At 50.9% G+C, this 17,391-nt stretch overlaps 1 protein-coding gene across 11 annotated transcripts in view; it reads right to left on the reverse strand.

The window, feature by feature from the left end:
- Positions 1 to 9,179: 9,179 nt before the first annotated feature.
- Zc3h4 (zinc finger CCCH-type containing 4) overlaps positions 9,180 to 17,391 on the reverse strand; it is a 40,073-nt gene continuing 31,861 nt past the window's right edge. For 8 of the 11 annotated variants that reach the window (XM_075990842.1, XM_075990870.1, XM_075990879.1 and 5 more), the window contains 3 exons: positions 16,863 to 17,242; positions 13,722 to 13,970; positions 9,180 to 12,773 (listed from right to left, as the gene is read on the reverse strand). In XM_075990842.1, coding sequence (XP_075846957.1) covers positions 11,284 to 12,773; positions 13,722 to 13,970; positions 16,863 to 17,242 — 2,119 coding nt within the window. In that variant the 3' untranslated portion in view covers positions 9,180 to 11,283. The remainder of the gene's footprint in view (positions 12,774 to 13,721; positions 13,971 to 16,862; positions 17,243 to 17,391) is intronic. The other 3 variants (XM_075990912.1, XM_075990929.1, XM_075990922.1) reach the window with 1 other exon arrangement.

Here is a 17,391-nt window from a genome sequence, read left to right on the forward strand (position 1 = left end):
GCGTGTGCCACAGTTCATGTGTGGAGGTCAGAGGACAGCTTGCAGCAGTTGGTTCTCTCCTTCTACCATGTGGGTCCTGGTTATCCAGTTCAGGTTGGTGATAAGCACCTTTGCCATCTCACCAGCTCTGTTTTTCCTTTGTTTTAAATTTTTCTTTCCGAGACAGGATCTCTCTACATAGCACTAGCTGTCCTGGAACTCACTCTATAGAATGGGCTGACATGTCCCACAGCATGGTGGCTAACCTCCCACACAGAACATCACTCACGAGAAGCCAGAAGTCGCAGTGTCTCTAACAGCTAAGCCTTGGAAGTCACCTTCTGATTATACATACACACATTATATCTACACAGTAAGTTCCGGGACAGACAGAGCTACACAGAGAAACCTTGTCTTGAATAAAACAGGGGAGAGTGACATAAGATCAGCTCTCTGAGAAGGAGTCAGCCAGGCTGGGACGAGGAAAAGGCGACCTGAGGCAAAGAAGACGTCGTGTATGAAGGCCCTGTGGCTGGTGTTTGCCTGGTGCGTTAGCCGGGCAGTCAGCAGAACCACAGCACAGTGACGTCAAAGAGAGGAAGCCAGAGACAGTGGAGGAAGGAGGACCAGCTCCCAGGGGTCTTGGAGATCACGCTGGGAGCATTGTATTCTTTTTTCCAGTATTGAGGCTGAGACACAAGGCTTTGCATATGGTATGAAAGTGTTCTACACCCTCAGTCTTTGGTTTAATGTATGTGTGTACCCTATGTAGCCTAGGCTAGCCTGGTACTGCACAGTACAGACTGGCCTTGAACTTGATCCGCCTGTCTCAGGCTCAGGAGGGCTGGGGTCTAAGCAAATGTCTCTCGCAGTGCCCAGTTCAGAACACTCGTGGTATCTATTCCTTCATTTACCACTTGAATGTTTCTTTCCAGACAGGGCATCCTATCGTCCAGCTTTGCCTTGAACTTGCTCCGTGACTTGAGAACAACTTTGAATTCCTGATCCTCCTGCCTTTACCTTCTGACTGCTGGGATTATAGGCCTGTAGCTTCATGCCTGTTTTATGTGGTTGCTGGGGAGGGAGCACAGGGCCCGTTGAGCAAGGGTTCTTTACTAATTGAGCTATGGGCCCAGCTAAGGGCTTGAGATTCAGGGGAGGAGAGGGTGGATGCCTGGGGAGGAGAGGGTTGAGATGGGCAGCCAGCTGCCCTGCTCCTTGCAGGGAACATTCCACACTAGACTTAAATGAGAACCGAAAACACCAGGGACAGAATTTTTCACATTCTTTGGCTAGGGAAATGCTCTGGGTTTGTGCCTAGAAGAAAGAGGAAAGAATAATAACCATCTGAATGCCAGGCAGGGTCAGGGCAGGGAAAGCAAAACCTCCTTAAAGAGATTTCACCTGTGGCTGGTTGGTCATTAGGCCTGAGGCTGAAGGAGAATTAACTGAGGACCTCTAGAAACATGTCAACACACCAGCCCACTGCAGAACAGTGCAGACTGGAAACATGTCAACACACCAGCCCACTGCAGAGCAGTGCAGACTGGAAACATGTCAACACACCAGCCCACTGCAGAGCCCACTGCAGAGCAATGCAGGCTGCAAACATGTGAACACACCAGTCCACTGCAGAGCAATGCAGGCTGCAAACATGTCAACACACCAGCCCACTGCAGAGCAATGCAGACTGGAAACATGTCAACACACCAGCCCACTGCAGAGCAATGCAGACTGGAAACATGTGAACACACCAGTCCACTGCAGAGCAATGCAGGCTGCAAACATGTCAACACACCAGCCCACTGCAGAGCAATGCAGACTGGAAACATGTCAACACACCAGTCCACTGCAGAGCAATGCAGGCTGCAAACATGTCAACACACCAGTCCACTGCAGAGCCCACTGCAGAGCAATGCAGGCTGCAAACATGTCAACACACCAGCCCACTGCAGAGCCCACTGCAGAGCAGTGCAGGCTGCAAACATGTCAACACACCAGTCCACTGCAGAGCAGTGCAGGCTGCAAACATGTCAACACACCAGCCCACTGCAGAGCCCACTGCAGAGCAGTGCAGGCTGCAAACATGTGAACACACCAGTCCACTGCAGAGCCCACTGCAGAGCAATGCAGGCTGCAAACATGTCAACACACCAGCCCACTGCAGAGCAGTGCAGGCTGGGTAGTGGCAGGCTTTACGTTTTTCTTTTCCTTTATTTATTTTTTCTTTTCAAGACAGGGTTTCTCTGCGTAGTCTTGGCTTTCCTGGAACTCACTCTGTAGACCAGGCTGGCCTCAAACTCACGGAGATCTGCCTGCCTCTGCCTCCCAAGTGCTGGGATTAAAGGCGTGTGCCACCCCTGCTGCCCATCTGAAAGATTTAAATTTAAAAAAACAAACATTTGGGCAGTGGTGGCGCACACCTTTAATCCAGCACTCGGAAGGCATAGGCAGGCGGATCTCTGTGAGTTTGAGGCCAGCCTGGTCTACAAGAGCTAGTTCCAGGACAGGCTCCAAAACCACAGAGACACCCTGTCTCACCCCACCCCTGCCGCCAAAAAAAAGGCAAACACAAATTTATCTAGAGTTGGGTGTAACTCACACCTTAAAACACAGCACTTTAGATGCAGAGACAGAGAAATTTCTCTGAGTTCCAGTCTAGAGTAGTTGATCAACTGTGACCACTGTTAGATTCTTTCCTTACTGACTATTCTAGACTGGAACTCGCAGAAATCCACCTGCCTCTGTGTCTGAAATGCTGGGATTAAATGTGTGATTTACTATTCTAGACTTAATCTCTATGCCAAAAAGAAAGAGCGAGGTGTTCTTGGGTTGGGGCATGGCTCTGTTGGGAAAGTACCTACCTAGAATCTACCAGAGGGGCCAGGAGCCTGGTAGGCCTTGGGTTCTATTTCAGCCCCTGGGACTTTATGCAGTCACATGCTGGTGCTCATTTGGGGAGCAGTTCAGAGAACTTATGAGAACGAAGGCAAGCATGACATTAGGACAACCAACTCATACACAAGGCCACTGTTCCCCCGACACCATCGGCGAGGCTGGGTTCTCCAAGAGCACTGTCCTATAGGACACACAGGACCTCAGTTACCTTTCTGTTGCTCAGATGAAACACCATAGCCAAGGCAGTTTAGGGGAATTTATTTGGACTCACAGTTATAGAGGGATAAGATTCCATCATGGTGAGAACAGCTGCAGGTACGGGGAACTTAGCGATCCCACCTCAGCTACAAGTAGGAAGCAGAGAGAGAAAACTGGAAATGGGGTAAGGCCATAGACTCGAAGCCCTGCCCCCAGTGATGACTTGATTCATCAAGGCTGGACCACCTAAACTTTCCCTGACAGAATAACCAGCTGGGGGCCAAGTGTTCAAATATGCAGGCCTAGAGGGTGTGTGTGTGTGTGTGTGTGTGTGTGTGTGTGTGTGTGTGCGATTGAAACCACCAAGTGTTCAAATATGCAAGCCTAGAGGGTGTGTGTGTGTGTGTGTGTGTGTGTGTGTGTGTTATTGAAACCACCAAGTGGTCAAATATGCAAGCCTAGAGGGTGTGTGTGTGTGTGTGTGTGTGTGTGTGTGTGTGTGTGTGTGATTGAAACCACCAAGTGTTCAAATATGCAAGCCTAGAGGGTGTGTGTGTGTGTGTGTGTGTGTGTGATTGAAACCACCAAGTGTTCAAATATGCAAGCCTAGAGGGTGTGTGTGTGTGTGTGTGTGTGTGTGATTGAAACCACCAAGTGTTCAAATATGCAAGCCTAGAGGGTGTGTGTGTGTGTGTGTGTGTGTGTGTGTGTGTGTGTGATTGAAACCACCAAGTGGTCAAATATGCAGGCCTAGAGGATGTGTGTGTGTGTGTGTGTGTGTGTGTGTGTGTGATTGAAACCACCAAGTGTTCAAATATGCAAGCCTAGAGGGTGTGTGTGTGTGTGTGTGTGTGTGTGTGTGTGTGTGTGATTGAAACCACCAAGTGGTCAAATATGCAGGCCTAGAGGATGTGTGTGTGTGTGTGTGTCTCACTCAAACAATGGGCAGTGTCACAGGAAGGAGGGGCACATATGCGGCTCTGCAGGTCAGTAGAGTAACTATACTCTGCTAATATTTTTTTATTTAATTAAGTTTCTCTGGTTTTTGGGACAGGGTTTCTCTGTGTAGCACTTGGCTGTCCTAATACTCACGACGTAGACCAGGCTGGTCTTGAACTCACAGAGACCCACCGCCTCTGCCTCCCAAATGCTGGGATTAAAGGTTTGCGCCACCACTGCCTGGCTAATTAATTAGTTATTTTTCTTAAAAGTATGTGTGTAGGGGCTGGGAAGACAATGTAGCAGTTAAGAGCACTCACTGCTCTTGTAGAGGACGCCACGGTTCCATTCCCAGCACCCACATGAGACTCAGAATCATCTGTAACTCTAGTTCCAGGGGATCCAGTGCCCTTTTCTGGCCGCAACAGGCATGCACATCCTGCGTTCTGCATGGATAGACATAAAAACACTCATAAAATAGAGAAAAATAGTTACAAAATGTATGCCTGTGTGTTTTGTGCTTGATAGTGCCCACCGAGGCCGGGGCAGGTAGTCTGATTTCTCAGACCTGGAGGCAGAGGTGCTTCATGGGTCCTGGGAACTGATCTAGGGTGTTGTAAGAGCTGTGGGTGTTCTTAATGTCTGTGCAATGATTCCAGGCCCCCTGGTGATTTTTGTTGAGACAGGGTCTTACTATGAAACTCACTATGTAGAACAGGCTGGCCCCAGATTCAGAGACCTGCCTGCCTCTGCCCTCCCTTATATTTTACTTAGGGGGAGAAGACACAGTTTACTGCAAGCAGCAAATAAGCTCAGAGCACATCAGCTCATCCACTGTCCATAGTTCCTAGCTTGTGGTTGAGTAGGAACATGGTGCTACCAAGGGTTTGCAAATGGGAGTAACTTACTTCCCTTGTTTACATGGAAAATTACCATCCTGGTGGGGACCCCAGGATGCTAAGGGTTGCTAGGTGCATCATTAATAGGGCCTGTGCGCAGATACAGGCGATGGTCTTGGGTGTCCAGTACACTGTTTGAAGAAGGTTGCACGCATAGTCCAAACCAAGTGGAGTTCCTAAACTGAAGCGTGATCCTAATTAGTTTTTATCAATAAAAACCAAGAGCTCTCAGGGCAAAAACCTGAAAGATCAAAGAACCGGCAGTAGTGGCCAGTTCCTTCCTCCTTCCAAGCGCTGGGATTCAAGGCGTGAGTCACCACTGCCCAGCTTCTATGGTTAACTAGTAGCTAGCTCCACCCTCTTATCTCCAGGCAAGCTTTATTAGTCAGAATGCAAACTATCACACAGAACCAAACTTGGCCAAGAGGTTGCTGAACTCTATTCCCTATGCTTGACTGCCTTCCTAACCATTCACTCACTATGTAGGTCAGGCTGGCCTTGGACTTGCACTCATCCTCCTGCCTCTGCCTCCCAAGTGTAGCATTGTAGGACTGCACTACTATACCCAGGTCGTTTCGATTCAAAAGTGAATTTATTGAAACTACGAATTCCACCCTTCTGCTATGCAGGGACTCCACTCTCCTTCTCTGCCCTCGTAGTGCCACATGGAAACGTTTTTCTGGAACTCAGATAAATAATTCCGAGGTCTGAGGAAATGGTTTGGGGGGTAGAGCACTTGCTGTGAAAACGTAAGAACACAAGTCTGAATCCCCATTACCCACTTAAACGCTGGACAAACACTGTTATGGCTTAAATAAAAAGGCTACGCTGTCCTCGAGTGGCAGCGGAGTGGTAGCCATGAGATCACACTGCAGGTCCTGTGACCACAGGGCAGACCATGAAGGCAGGCAAGTCCCAGGAATGGAGCCGCATGGTGGGCAAGAGACCAAGGATAGGCATGCCATGCAGAGGAAGTGGGTATTTATTTAGTGGGTTACGGAGGGGTAAGGGAAAAGGGGAGATAGGGGAAAAGCAGAACGAGAGAGAGAGAGAGAGAAACAGAGACAGAGAGAGAGACAGAGAGAGAGAAATGGCGGGGGGGGGAGAGCCAGAACAGCAACTACCTCTTCCTGGGAGAGACAGAAAGAAAGATATACCTGCCTCAGCAGTGGGGGTGGGGGTGGGCAGGGCTTGTCTTTTTTTTAAAAAACATTTATTTACTTTATTATGTATACAATATTCTGTCTGTGTGTATACCTGCAGGCCAGAAGAGGGCACCAGACCTCATTACAGATGGTTGTGAGCCACCATGTGGTTGCTGGGAATTGAACTCAGGACCTTTGGAAGAGCAGTAAGTGCTCTAAACCGCTGAGCCATCTCTCCAGCCCCAGGCTTGTCTCTTAAAGGGATAGGACAGACCACTACAGACATGACACTCTACCTGTAACCCCAGTGCATAGCAGCAGAGACAGGGGATCCCCAGAATAAGCTGAATCCTGGGCTTCACACCCAGCACTACTACATATTGGGGTCTGGTGGATACAACAGTAATCTTAGCATTGGAAAACCAGAAGGCAGAGGGATCAGAAATTCACAGCCATCTGCAGCTGTACAGTCTGAGAGATCCTGGCTCAAGAAACAGAGAGAAAGCCAAGTGGGAAAGTGGTGCACACCTGTAATCCCAGTACTGAGGCAGAGGCAGGAGGATCACTGTGAGTGTGAGGCCAGTCTGGTCTAGAGGGAGATCCAGGACAGCCAGGGTTACATTGAAGAGACCTTGTCTCAAAAAACAGCAAAATAAATAAAGAACAGCCAAAGTAGGGGAGAGATGGAAGGGACCAGGAAGCTGACACAAAGCATCTACAGTCTACTTACTCTTGGGGGGGGGGCACAAATAACAGGAAATACATAGGAATGAAGTTATACACCTGTGATCCTAGAACTTGGAAGATGGAGGCTGGAGGACCACCTGTTAAAGCTAGCCTGGGCTACAAGATCATCTTGAAAAAAAGATGAATACTTGGCTTTTGAGTGCGGGAGAACGTCACAAGCCCCTTGCTTGCTTCCTGTCACTCTTTCTGCCTGGGGACACATGAAGGAGGCCCAAGGGTGTTAAAGACACTGTGACTTCACATGTGAGTGGTGGATGAGGTGACTCCAGAGTAGTGCTTCTCAACCTTCCTAATGCTGCGACCCTGTAATTCAGTCCCTCATGTTGTGGTGACCCCAACCATAATATATTTTCACTGCTACTTCATAACTGCAATTTTGTTACTATTATTATGAATCATAATGTAAATGTCTGAATGCAGAATGTCTGACATACGTCCTCCTCAAAGGGCCGTGACCCACAGGTTCAGAACCAATGTTCTAGTCTTGAGGGTGGGAACCCAGTCTAACAGGCTCAATGTCTTATGAGACACTAGAGTGCTCCTCTGCCCTCCCTGTCGCCTGCTCCCTTACCCTACATGCACTTAGGAAGAGACCCGGTAAAGACAATCAGATGTGGGCTGGAGAGATGGCTCAGAGGTTAAGAGCACTGGCTGCTCTTCCAGAGGTCCTGAGTTCAATTCCCAGCACCCACATGGTGATTCGCAACCATCTGTAATGAGATCTGGCGCCCTCTTCTGACCAGCAGGCATGCATGCAGACAGAACACTGTACACATAATAAATAAGTTTTAAAAAAAATCAGATGTGACCTAGGCAAGTCAGGAAGAGCCTTTACCAAGGACTGAATCTACAGGAACCTTCATCTTTGACCTCTCACATTCTAGAACATTTAGAGAAAATGTGTTAAGCCAAGTCCATGAGTTATTTTGTTGGGTTTTAAATTTATTTTTAAATTATGGTTTTCTTTTCTAAGACAGGGTTTCTCTGTGTAGCTTTGGAGCCTGTCCTGGAACTTGCTCTGTAGATCAGACTGGCCTCAAATTTATAGAGATCTGCCTGTCTCTGCCTCCCAAGTGCTGGGATTAAAGGTTTGTGCCACTACCAAATATACTTTTAAGAGCACTGGTTGCTTTTCCAGAGGATCCAGGCTTCACCTACCACCCAAATGGCAGTTCAAAATCCAGTTCTAGGATGCAATGCCCTTTTCTGGCCTCTGAAGGCATCAAGGACATAGATATGAATGCAGGCAAAACCCTTTTATGCACGGAAAATAGAAAGTAAATCTTTAATTAAAAATAGCTACGTTGCTGGGCGGTTGTGGTGCATGCCTTTAACCCCAGCATTTGGGAGGCAGAGACAGATGGCCAGCCTGGTCTACAGAGTGAGTTCCAGGACAGACTCTAAAGTTACAAAGAAACCCTGTCTCGAAAAAATAAAATAAAAAGCCATAAATAGCTGGGCTTGGTGAGGTACATCTATGATCACAGTCTATGGGAGATGAGACAGAGCAATTGCATGCAGGAAGTTTATAAGGCCAGCCTAGGCTTTCACAGGTGAACCATGTCTCAAACAAACAAACAAGAAACAGTATCATTATATCTAAGCCCCTTTAGAGCCGTGAGCACATCTTACTTTAGCATGCTCAGGGCACAAGCACCTGACACAAACCTGCCTTGATTGGTGATGAAGGCCTCATGTCTGGCTTCCAGCTGCAACTCTCTTCCCCATCCCAGCTTTGCAAATGTGACTGTGTACTGCTGGGCTGAGGATATAGCATATGCCTGTGATCTTAGCACTAGGAAGACAGGAAAGCCATGAGTTCTAGCTATATGAACTGAAAACCAATGAAACCCTGCCTCAAAAACAAAACACCAAGACAAACAAACAAAAATTCAGGATTGCTAGCCAGAGAAAAGATCCAAATTCAAAGTACACCGAATAGGCACACTCTAGTGTCAAAAGCCAAGCTGAACCATCTTTATCTGTAGGTGTGTGTACGTACCTACATGTTTCTATACACATACATCCGTGTGCTCACAGAGACAAAGTGGGGCTTGGTAGTGTGCACCTGGAACCCCGGCACACAGAAAGGGAAGGCAGGAGGAACAGGAGTTCAAGGTTTTTCCCTTACTTTACTTCAGGTCTAGCCTAAGGTGGCCTCAAACTCATCATTCTCCTGCCTCAGCCTTCCAAGTGCTAGGATCACATGCCTGTGCGGGTCTGGCTATTGTTGAGTATCTGGGAGCTGGGGATGTGGCGGGCACGAAGTCCTGGGCTTGGCTCACTGTACGGAAACAACTGAGAGCCCTGCTACACCCACCCCCGCCTTGTTTGCTCTCTGGCAGGGCAGAAATGAGACCAGACTGGCAGGCTGTTTAAAATAACTGCATCCTTTAATGGCAGTAATACAATTACTGGATTAAGAGACCACATGAGAGAAGGCAGGTGAGGTTTCTGGAAGACAGATACTGAGTACAAAAGGGGGCGGGAGAGCCATGCGACGATCATTGTAAAAATACAGTACGTTATATACATATTTGCACCATCGACTTTCAACTCAGAAATGCTATTTACACTTTTGTTACAATCCTGGTTAGAGAACAATTTTTCTTTAAAAGTGTGGCCTGCTGGCGATTCAAGGGGAGTTCCTTGTCCCATGAGGGTCTTCAGCTGACTATTCCAAGAGGAGGAATAGTTCCTCTCACCCACAGATTTCAGATTTAAAAATTCATTTAATTTTCCTTTAACAAAAGAAAAATTTTGTTTTTCTAATGTAGACCAGCCTGGCTTTGAGCTCGTGATCCTCCTGCCTCTGCCTCCTGAGTGCTGGGATAACAGGTAGGCACGACCAAGCCTGGCTTTTACAAAAGAACTTTCAAAGGGGTGGGGTGGGATCCGAACACTGCCACACTACTCTTCCTATCCTACACTTACCATGGCCCCAGTCTTGGAGGCCAAGGCTGAAGTCCAAAGACAAATCTCATTGATGATTGTTTAAGAAAACAAAACAAAATAAAAAACACAAAGACAAACAAAACCAACCTGATCTTGGTGCACTGACCTCGCAGGGTGTTAGCCTGTGGGCACAAGCCCCTCCCACCCCAGCTTCAGGCCCAATATTGTTTTGAAGGGATTTCTCTTTGGGATGTGGAGGGTATTAGGGGAGGGGTGGATGGGGACGTGGGAGCCTGGCTCCCCCTGAGGCAGAGGGGACCCACTGGCTGTGTCAGGTTTCCTTATCACCAAAAGGAAGCAGCTGAGCCAAGAGACCCAATACAGAAAAGGCAGGCTACAAGAAAGCAGACCTCTAGGGCTTGGTGAGTGACCCAGAAGTAGAAAGGCCTGCAGCAGGTCTTCCCAGTTCCCCATCCAATCTTGGGGACATGGTCACAGGAAGTCTCCCCTGGGGCTCTGGACAAGGCCAGACCTAAGGTTACTAGTAGGGGAGGCTGTGGCAATGCCTCCGCTGACTGGGATCTGGCAGGTGCCTTAGGCCTCCCCACCCCAAGTTTCCTTTCCTAGAAAGGACCAACACACCACTTTGGCCCCAGACTCTACTGTTTCCTCAGGCCCCCTTTTGGAAAGCACCCACTAATCCAACACCGCAACAGACAGCTGATGCCCTGCTTCGGTCGGCTTGGGAGGGAAAAGCAAACACTTTCTGGTACTCTACAGGGAACACGGCTAAGGCGCATGAAAGCAGCTAGCAGACACACTTTGCCAGGACCACCCTTGGCCTTCCTCCATGGGAGTCTGGCAGGTGGCAACACCACGGATCCTTGAGCTGTCTTGAGGGTCGGGCCAGTGGCACTGGACAGGTAATACTGAGGGAGAATGCTCTGAGGGGCTGCCCCACCCCTCTCAGGCCTACAGGCTGCAGGTCTGTCTCACCCAGAGTCTCCTGGAGGGCTAGAGGGTATCACTTTCAGGACAAACCCTGGACGGAGGATGTGGGGTGCACAGGCCCGAGCAGGTTAGGACCGGGACCAGGACCTTTTTCTCCCCTGGACATTTTCTCACTTCTCTGTTGCTCTGTCCTGAAGCAGGCTGTCACAGGTTGCATGCTGAAGAGAGGCCAGCTCACCCTGGGGCTTTAGAACTCCTGCACCAGCTTCCACCAACTGTGCTTTAGTCCATCTCCCGGCAGCACGGGGTGAGTGGCTTTCAGTGCCTTCCCAGACACTCAGGCTTCCCTTAGTTCCGGGAAAGCCCCAGGCTGGGGACTTGCCACTGTCCAACGCAGGGCACAAGTTGCTCATTAGGCAGAGCGAGTCCAGGAGCCTGTAGCACTGACCAGAACCCAAGACGGTTAGATACAATGTATGACTCAAAGAAAGTACTACTTAAAAAGGAAGAAAAGGAAGAAAAATGTTAAGAAAGAACACCCTGCCTGTCCCCCACCCGTAACTCTGGTTGCTGCCCTTAAATGTCACCCTGGAAGGGTGGTGGAGTGGAGGGAGCATTGGCCCCAACAGATACTACTGGCAAAAGGGGGAGGCTGTGGGGTCAAAGCCTTTAAAAACGTCCTTCAGGGACCCTGCATCCTGCTCACCCTCACGAGCAGGGCTGTTGCCAGCAAATGGGCTTCCTGTGCCTGTTTTGGGGGCAGGCTTCACAGTCCCAAAGAGGGTGGGCACTGGCAGGTTGTGCACTCCAGGTTGGGGTGTGGCCCCCTCAGGGGGCGGGGTGGATGAGGCAGCAGTAGGTGCTGCAGTGGCCTTGGGCCGGGGACGGTTGTAGCTGTTGTATCTGTCCGTGGCTGTGGCCCCATCTGCGCTGACCTTCCCTGTCTCTGGCTGCTCCAGGGCAGACTTGCGGACAAACGGGGGCTCTTTTGCCTTGGAGGCTGAGCTCTTGCCGTTGCCCTCAGGACCCTTGGGCTGAGCACTCATGTCGGAGGCTGGCTCTGCAGCTTTGCCACCTACATTGGGAGTCCTTGGGTCATACAAGCTGATGCCACTCAGCACACTGCTCTGCCCGCTGCTGCTGCCCTGGCCCAGGCCACCAGCGGCTAGCACTCGGGGGTCATAGGGAGCCGTGGCTGGTGGGGATGAGTCTCCACTTGGGCTGGCAGCAGGAGGTGATGCTTCGGTGGAACAGGGCTTAGTTGCACGGGATGTTGACGCAGGATCTGCTGACTTCTGTAATCTGGGGTCAGTAGGGGTCTTCCGCACCCTGGGGTCGCTGGGTTTGTCACTCTGGCCAGGGGTGTTGACATTGACAGTCTTAAGGATTCGGGACAGAAGTTCAAAATCAGGTAGGTTAGAGCCAGATGTGCTGGGATCTGTGGAGCCTGGACGCTGCCGGGTGTTGGGAGGCCCAGGGGGTGTGGAGCGGTGCAGCCTGGGATCCAGGGCAGGCAGGGACTGCAAGGCAGCAGGGACCGGGGGCACGTCCTGCTTGGGGATGGGCAGGGGGATCAGGTCCTCGGGGTTCCAGAGCACAGTGCGGGCAAAGCTTGGCTTGCTCAGGGTCACATCTTTCTTAATGTGGCTGAACTGCTGCAGCTGAGAGCGAGGGTCCCGCAGTGGGTGCCCAGGCAGGGGGTCCAGGGGAATGTTCACTGCCTTCTCGCGCAAGGCCCGCTCCCCTTCCTCTTCTTCTGCAGTGCTCTGTCCTTTTGAACTGCTGGGGCCCGCAGGGCTGGAATGAAGGCTGCCTTCAGTCTTGGAGGTGGGCAGGGCACGAGCCAACCGAGGGTCAGAGGGCCCTGAGTCCCCTGGGCCAGTCCCTCCTGAAGTCTCTGCATGGCGGCTGAGTCTGGGGTCACGGCTGAGTCTGGGGTCAGCCAGCCGGCCTCCTGTGGGGTGTCCCTTCTGCAAGCGGGGATCCCCCAGCCCACTGCTGCTCGGTTCCCCAGCTGAAGCTTGAGGTCGGCTTGATGTCTGCTGCCTCAAGGTCTTGAGGATAGATGTGACACTGCTTCCCCCCTCATCCTCGTCACTGGAGTACCAGTTTCCGGTGTCACCTGAGAGAGAGCACAATAATGGGAGGCATGAATGGCCACATCCCATAAATCTGTGGACCCCTTGGTTCCCTGGTGTGTGGTTCTGTGTTGTTAGTTAGCATCTCCAATGGCCCCAGCTGGGAGCCAGGGGTGCACAACCTGGCTCTGGGTGTTGACATCATCGTGGCTTCTCTCTCAGGCCAGTACCATCCCTGGTAGGTGGTCTGACCTGAATAACTCACACATAACCCCAGGAGGTCCTATCATCAACATGCTCACTGGACAGATGAGGAAATGGAGGTATGGTGCCATGAGGGTAAGGCTGGGCCTCAGGGCCCAGGGCCCTACTATCTCTTCCCACCCTCCAGGCAGGTTTGGTCCAGATCAGCTCTAGTCACCTCTCTAGAGGTCTGGACAATAGCCATGCTGACAGCTCACATACACATCCCCAGAACCCTCAAAACAGTCCAGGGGTCAGGAAAGAGCAAGTGCAACCATGAACAGAGCCAGGAGGGAAACCTGAGCCACCAGGGAGGGGCCGCCAACTTTGTCTTTCCTTCTGTTGTCCCCGCTGGTTTGCTCCAAATTCCTGAGACCCTTGGTCCATTCAGCCCTAAGGTGGATGCCACCGAGGTGACCACTTGAGCCTGTGACTACACCACTGGTGATCCGTATCTCTATGGCCGGCTGGCCCATCTTTGGCTTTGAATTTCCAAGTATGTGTTCAGGGATCGGGCCACAAGATGTCACTCAAGCTTCAGGAAGGGCACTGTCTCTGCTAGGAACCAGCCCACCACCCTCTCCTATTGAGTCAGGAGTCTCCTGAACCCTGGCCTCCATTTCCTCAGCGTGAGGCAGCAGCTCAGGACAGGCCTCCCTGCTAAGCTTCTTTCAGACACAGCACCCAGCCTAGGTGCCCTCCCTCGTTCCTGCACAGAGCCGGCTGGGCCCCTGCCGGGGGACACATGCCTTCCTCATTCTCCCGGTCCTGCTTGCTGCTCTCAGCCAGCCTCCTCGCTCTCTCCTCCTCCTGCTGCTTCTGCTGGATCCTCAGGTACAGGGCCCTCTGGGCCGAGGGCAGGAAGTCGGGGACACCGGCGCCCGCCTTCAGCTGGCCTGGGGGCCCTCCCTCGGGGAAGCTGTCGGGCTCCAGAGGGTGCTCGGGGAAGAGGGGCTCCCCAGGCTGCCCCGGCAGCTCTTCGTAGTGCCCGTAGTCCTCTGTGGCAGGGAAGAGGGTTTGTGTCGGGAAGGCCTCCGTTGGAAAAGCCAAGCTGGGTGGCGAGTGCGAGGATGAGGATGGCCACCCGTCCCTTCCTCCTCCCCAGGCCTGGGTGCCTTGAGAGTCCAGCAGGAGCCCACAGTGGGCCAGCTGGCAGGGAAAGGATGAGGCTCAGGGAGGGCATGGTGGATGCTTATGGATGTCAGCAGAACTGTGTGCATATGTCTCAGATGGAAACTCCCTGTAGACAGGCCATATCCCTTTCAGGCTAGGTAGCTACTGCTGTCCTCACAGGAAGCAGGCTTGGTTCTTCATCTGCCATGTGCTATCTCATGGTTTCCTGAAGGCACGTCTAACTGTTTGACATCATGTTTGTCATCTACGAAGTTCATGCTTGAGAAAGCACGTAATCAAACTAAAAATAATCTCGCACGAAAAGGTGCTGAAACTCTCCAATAGACCAGGCTGGATTTGAACTCAGAGATCTACCTGCCTCTGCCTCTCAAGTGCTGGGACTGAAGATGTGAGCCATCATGGTCAGCCTAGTCATAAAGGTTATTAGGTTTAAGATTTTTTTTTTTAACACAGTTTCTCTGTGTAGCTTTGGAGTCTATCCTGGAACTAGCTCTTGTAGACCAGACTGGCTTTGAGCTCACAGAGATCCGCCTGCCTCTGCCTCCCGAGTGCTGGGATTAAAGGCGTGCGCCACCATCGGCCCATCTAGGTTTAAGATTTCTGTGTTATGTCTGCATTCACATCTACTCTCAGCTGCATGCAGTCCTAAGCTGCAGGCTGGACATGCCTGTAAGAAAGAAATTCACTCTATCTCCCAGAATCAGAACCTCAGTTCAGCTCAGGGCACCCCCTCTCTCCTCTCTGTCCTCTAGGGTTCCTGGACACTAGACTTACTGAGTACATAGGCAGATTCCCTTGCATAGCCACAGCAAGTCTTCCCTCCCTCACCAACCAGCTCTACTACGTGCATTAGACACAGTACCATTATCTTACTGCAACTCCCTGAATGTAGAATGGTGAGCCAGAGTTTGTTAAGAGCCCCACTCTGCTCCTTCCACATGTGGTAAGGATTCTTATCTAGCTGGGGCAATATACGAAGCATCAGAGATGTAGCCCATACTACCAGGAAAGCCAGTCTGGTATTTTAAATAGTTGAACTTGAGACACTGGGGACTGGAAAGATGGTTCAGTGTGCTACTGTTGCACAACTGGACATAAAGCAAGGCAAGACATGGCAACAGCCTGTAATACCAGTGCTTGGGAAGCAGGCAGGGTATTCCTAGATCTAGCTAGCCAGACTAGCTGAAATGGTGATTTCAAGTTCAAATGAGTTAGTATGATGATCTAAGTTCAAATGATTCTCTGCCTCAATATATACAGCCAACTGATGTCAACCTGGTCTACACACAGGTGCCCTCTGCTCATGTGCACCCCCCACTCACACATCACAAACTGCAAAACTGGTAAATATTCACACATAGTGAAAGGAGGACTACTACCACAGTCTGAATTTGGTCAGTACATGAGCCTAATGAGACCGAATTTATGTTCAGTCACAGGCTAAGGCTCCACCTCCACAGAACACAAATTACAAGAAGGCCACATAGGTGTGAAGAAACCACAGCAGCTCTGTGCTCTAAAGGGTGCCTCCTGGAACTCATATGACGAACTCACTTTCTATACCGACACCTACCATCAACAAGACAACTAATGCAGACCAGGCACTAGTACCTCAATCTCGGCAGCCTGCCTTTTCCAGCATCTCTTAAAGCCCTACTCTTTGCCATACGTATATGCCATGCATGTACTATGGTTGCTCAAGCCCACACACGGGCTCCTTGTGCTTTGAGGCAGTAGTGATGCTCACATCCAACAGACCAGCCTGAGCTTTGGTAAAGGTCTGCCTATGCTTGGACCCATCCTCCAAGATGCTCCTTCCAGCCCTACACAGCACATACAGGTCACATTGGCTCCAAAGTGCCATGTACAAAACACATGACCTGTCTCTAGCTCCATGCCACCACCTGGGCAAATCTGCTGTAGGCAACTCCATGGAAGCCTGGGGATTTCCTCCACTGTTCTGATTGTTTGGTAGTCTCACTGTATCCAGGGCTGGCCCAGAACTGGAAGTGATCCACCAGTCTCGGTGGCCCTCCACTGTTCTATGGAGTAGGCAAGACCACTACTGCCAGCTGACACACACTCCTTGCATTTCTGCTCTCCTCAGACGGCCGGACAGCTGTGACACCTGGCCACCTTCTCAGAGAAGCTCCAGTTGACTGTCCCTGCTAGGGCCTTGGCTATGTCCCACACCCTTTACACTGTCCCATGCTATTTTCTAACAATGGCCCATGTGCAAATGAATCAACTGACTTCTCTCTGTTTCCCTCTTACTAAAATGTAAGCACAGCAAGGACAGAGGACACGTGCTGTGAGCTCTGGGCTTCGGCTGGTCCCTCCTCCTTTTTGAGGCTGCAATATATATTCTATTGCCAACCAAACATTTAGTCCTGACACTGAGGTTGTTAACATCATAGGAAAGAGAGGAAGGAACCTGTCTAGTCATGGGGTCAGGCAGGCAAAGTCACCAAGCCCAGCATTACCTGAAGAGAGACCTTTTCTAGGGCACTTGCATGAGCACAGTTTCCCAAAGCTTGCTTCTGACTGATACCAGGTGAGCACAGCTTCCTACACTGACCACAAACACAAGAGTTCTGCTCTCACAAGGCAAAAGGTCCCACAATACCGAAAACACCCATGAGACAAGAATGAGATTGGAATGCTGCTGTAAGACTTGACCAAGGAAGAAAAGTCACTTCTGCCCACCATCCCGCCTTGATGAGCCCAACTCTGCAGCCCAGCTGGTACCTACATACCTGCATCCCCAACGAGCCCTGGCTCCATTTCCATGCCTTCTTGCTGTGGGTAGAAGTTCTCATAGAAGTTCTGGGCTGGTGGGATGGGAGGCATCATTCCCGAGTGTGGGGAGTCTCCAGGACCATAGGGCATCATCGGGGGACCACCAGGACCCATGGGAGGACCAGGGTTCATGCCAGGACCCATTGGCATGTCAGGATGCATGTCAGGGTGCATGTCAGGGTGCATGTCAGGATGCATGTCAGGATGCATGTCAGGGTGCATGTCAGAATGCATGTCAGAATGCATGTCAGGATGCATGGGACCCCCCATTGGCCCTGGGGGTCCCATGTTAGGGCCAGGACCCATTGGCCCTGAGGGTCCACCAGGTCCAGGGAACCTAGAGGAGAAAATGGTACTTGTGAGGAAGCTGCTGAAAAAAAGGTAGTGGCACCCAGCCCAGGACACCAGCAATGTTCACTTGAAGCCTGAGGCCAAGAGACCAAATAGGATCTGACCACTTCGAAGAAGGGCCGGGCTCTACCAAGC

Source organism: Microtus pennsylvanicus, chromosome 1, assembly GCF_037038515.1.
Source record: "Microtus pennsylvanicus isolate mMicPen1 chromosome 1, mMicPen1.hap1, whole genome shotgun sequence".
NCBI classification, from domain to species: domain Eukaryota; kingdom Metazoa; phylum Chordata; class Mammalia; order Rodentia; family Cricetidae; genus Microtus; species Microtus pennsylvanicus.